The sequence below is a fragment of the Etheostoma spectabile genome, chromosome 18 (genome assembly GCF_008692095.1).
Source record: "Etheostoma spectabile isolate EspeVRDwgs_2016 chromosome 18, UIUC_Espe_1.0, whole genome shotgun sequence".
Taxonomy (NCBI): domain Eukaryota; kingdom Metazoa; phylum Chordata; class Actinopteri; order Perciformes; family Percidae; genus Etheostoma; species Etheostoma spectabile.
The window spans coordinates 15,480,190-15,482,380 of NC_045750.1; the positions used below are offsets into that span (position 1 = coordinate 15,480,190).

The 2,191-nt window shown below is 38.8% G+C and overlaps 1 protein-coding gene across 2 annotated transcripts in view; it reads left to right on the forward strand.

The window, feature by feature from the left end:
* akap7 (A-kinase anchoring protein 7) overlaps positions 1–2,191 on the forward strand; it is a 43,704-nt gene that overhangs the window by 1,819 nt on the left and 39,694 nt on the right. For both annotated transcript variants that reach the window (XM_032543071.1, XM_032543072.1), the window contains exons 3-4: positions 753–911; positions 1,008–1,162. In XM_032543071.1, the coding sequence (XP_032398962.1) occupies positions 753–911; positions 1,008–1,162 (314 nt within the window). The remainder of the gene's footprint in view (positions 1–752; positions 912–1,007; positions 1,163–2,191) is intronic.

Below are 2,191 nucleotides of genomic sequence, written 5' to 3' on the forward strand. Positions count from 1 at the left end.
TAAGATATGTTTTCAGTTATTTCACACTTTTTAGTTAAGTACATAATTCCAAATGTGTTCATTCATAGTTTTGATGCCTGATCTCTCAGAATTGGTCAAACTTTTTCCCATCTGGTGGCTTCTTACCACATCCGGTGCCCTGCAAGACTTATAGCAGCCCCAATATTGGGGCTGGGGCACTACAACAACTGTTTTTAATAGTATAGATGTCAAGGTCACTTTATTATCCCTGAGGGGCAATTTGGATTACAGCCAGCAGTAACAAAATATACACCAAACAACAAAAAATAAACATAAACACAACCGCAGTAGGACTACAACATGAATTGAATTTGAATTTACAGGATATATTATTAACAGGTGGGACAACAGCCGGGATGAATGACGTTTTGAATCTATTGGCTCGGCATCGCGGCAAACTATATCTACACCTGCAGGGGAGCAGCATGAATTCACCCCACAAGGGATAATTCAGATCAGCTGTTTTTGTGCAATATGTTATTAAATTAAAATAATTAACTAAGGCTTTGTCCCAAAAGCCTAGATACAAAATATTTTGGTTGACACAAAATGTTCCTTATTGGTGTATAGTTTAAGTTAATCAATATTTTAAGGAATGCGGCGAGTAAGGAAGTTTACTGTGTTTCTGAACCATGTCCATGTATGAGTGTTCTCCTGAGTGTGTTTTTGTGTTCACGTTCATACGTTTACGGTATGCGTGTTGTATTGTAATTTATTTATTTTCTTGGCAGCTCCAGCAGGATTGAGTGAGAAGAAGAACAAGAGGAAGAGGAGGAGGGAGAAGAGGAAACTGATGAAGAAACAGCTCAAGTCTGCTGATACTTCGGACAATTTCATGTCAGAGCTTCCATTTTCTCTGACCAGCCCCTCTACATGGAAAGAGCTAGGATGTGTGGACCTTTTGTGATGTTATCTTTTAATGATTCTTTGAATTACAACTTTCACTTCTTTTTTAAATGTAACGTATGCTTGCCTTTTCTCTCTAGTCCCCAGCCCAGAGTCAGTCCAGAAGAAGAGGAAGAGAAAGAGAGGAAACAGTGAAGGGCGAGTGGACAGTGAAGAGGATGCAGAGAACAAGAAGAAAAAGAAAGAGACCATGCGACCCAACTACTTTATCTCCATCCCCATCACTAACACACAGGTACAAAATTGTGGAACTCTTCACTTACTTGTGTACTTTAGGAATCATGCTGGAGTTTGTGCACATTGAATCACATTCATAACAAAATTGCAGATTCTCCATCGTGATTTTTGCCAACTAATTTTCATTCAATCAACGTACCCATTAATCACTCAAGTTTTGTATTTCTAAGTAGGTACTGAATTCACAACATTCATGTTTGTTTGCAATTCAACCAACTACTCAGGAGACTTCTGAAACAACCTGTGCTTAAATCGCCATAACAAAATCTTTGCAAAACAAATTCAACCTATCACCAATTTTTTATGTGATTGATTATCTTTAGAAGGTTTCACGTCTGTGCAAGTTCATCTCCATGCTGCTAAAGTAGATGGACGTGTGGCTGCATGGAAGGTTGTAAATGGCATTTAGAAGCTGTAATATGCTTTGGACAGTAGGCTGTAAATTGATAAAGATTAGTAGTCCATTGACTTAAGAAATACAAAACCACTGGCATGATCCTTTTGTGGGTTAACTACAGTGGTGTGAAAAAGTGTTTGCCCCCTTCCTCATTTCCTGTTCCTTGCATGTTGTATGTCACACTTTAAGTGTTTCGGAACATCAAACCAATTTAAACAATATCAAGGACAACACAAGTAAACACAAAATGCAATTTGTAAATGAAGGGTGTTATTATTAAAGGTGAAAAAAAATCCAAACCATCATGGCCCTGTGTGAAAAAGTGATTGCCCCCTAAACCTATAACTGGTTGGGCCACCTTAGCAGCAAACTGCAACCAAGCGTTTGCGATAACGTGCAATGAGGCTTTTACAGCGTCCTGGAATTTGGCCCACTCATCTTGCAAATTGTCCTAATTCAGTTAATTTAGAGGGTTTTCGAGCATGAACGGCCTTTTTAAGGTCATACCACAACATCTCAATAGAATTCAGGTCAGGCCACTCCAAAGTCTTCATTTTGTTTTTCTTCAACCATTCGGTGGTGGACTTACTGGTGTGTTTAGGATCATTGTCCTGCTGTAGAACCCAAGTT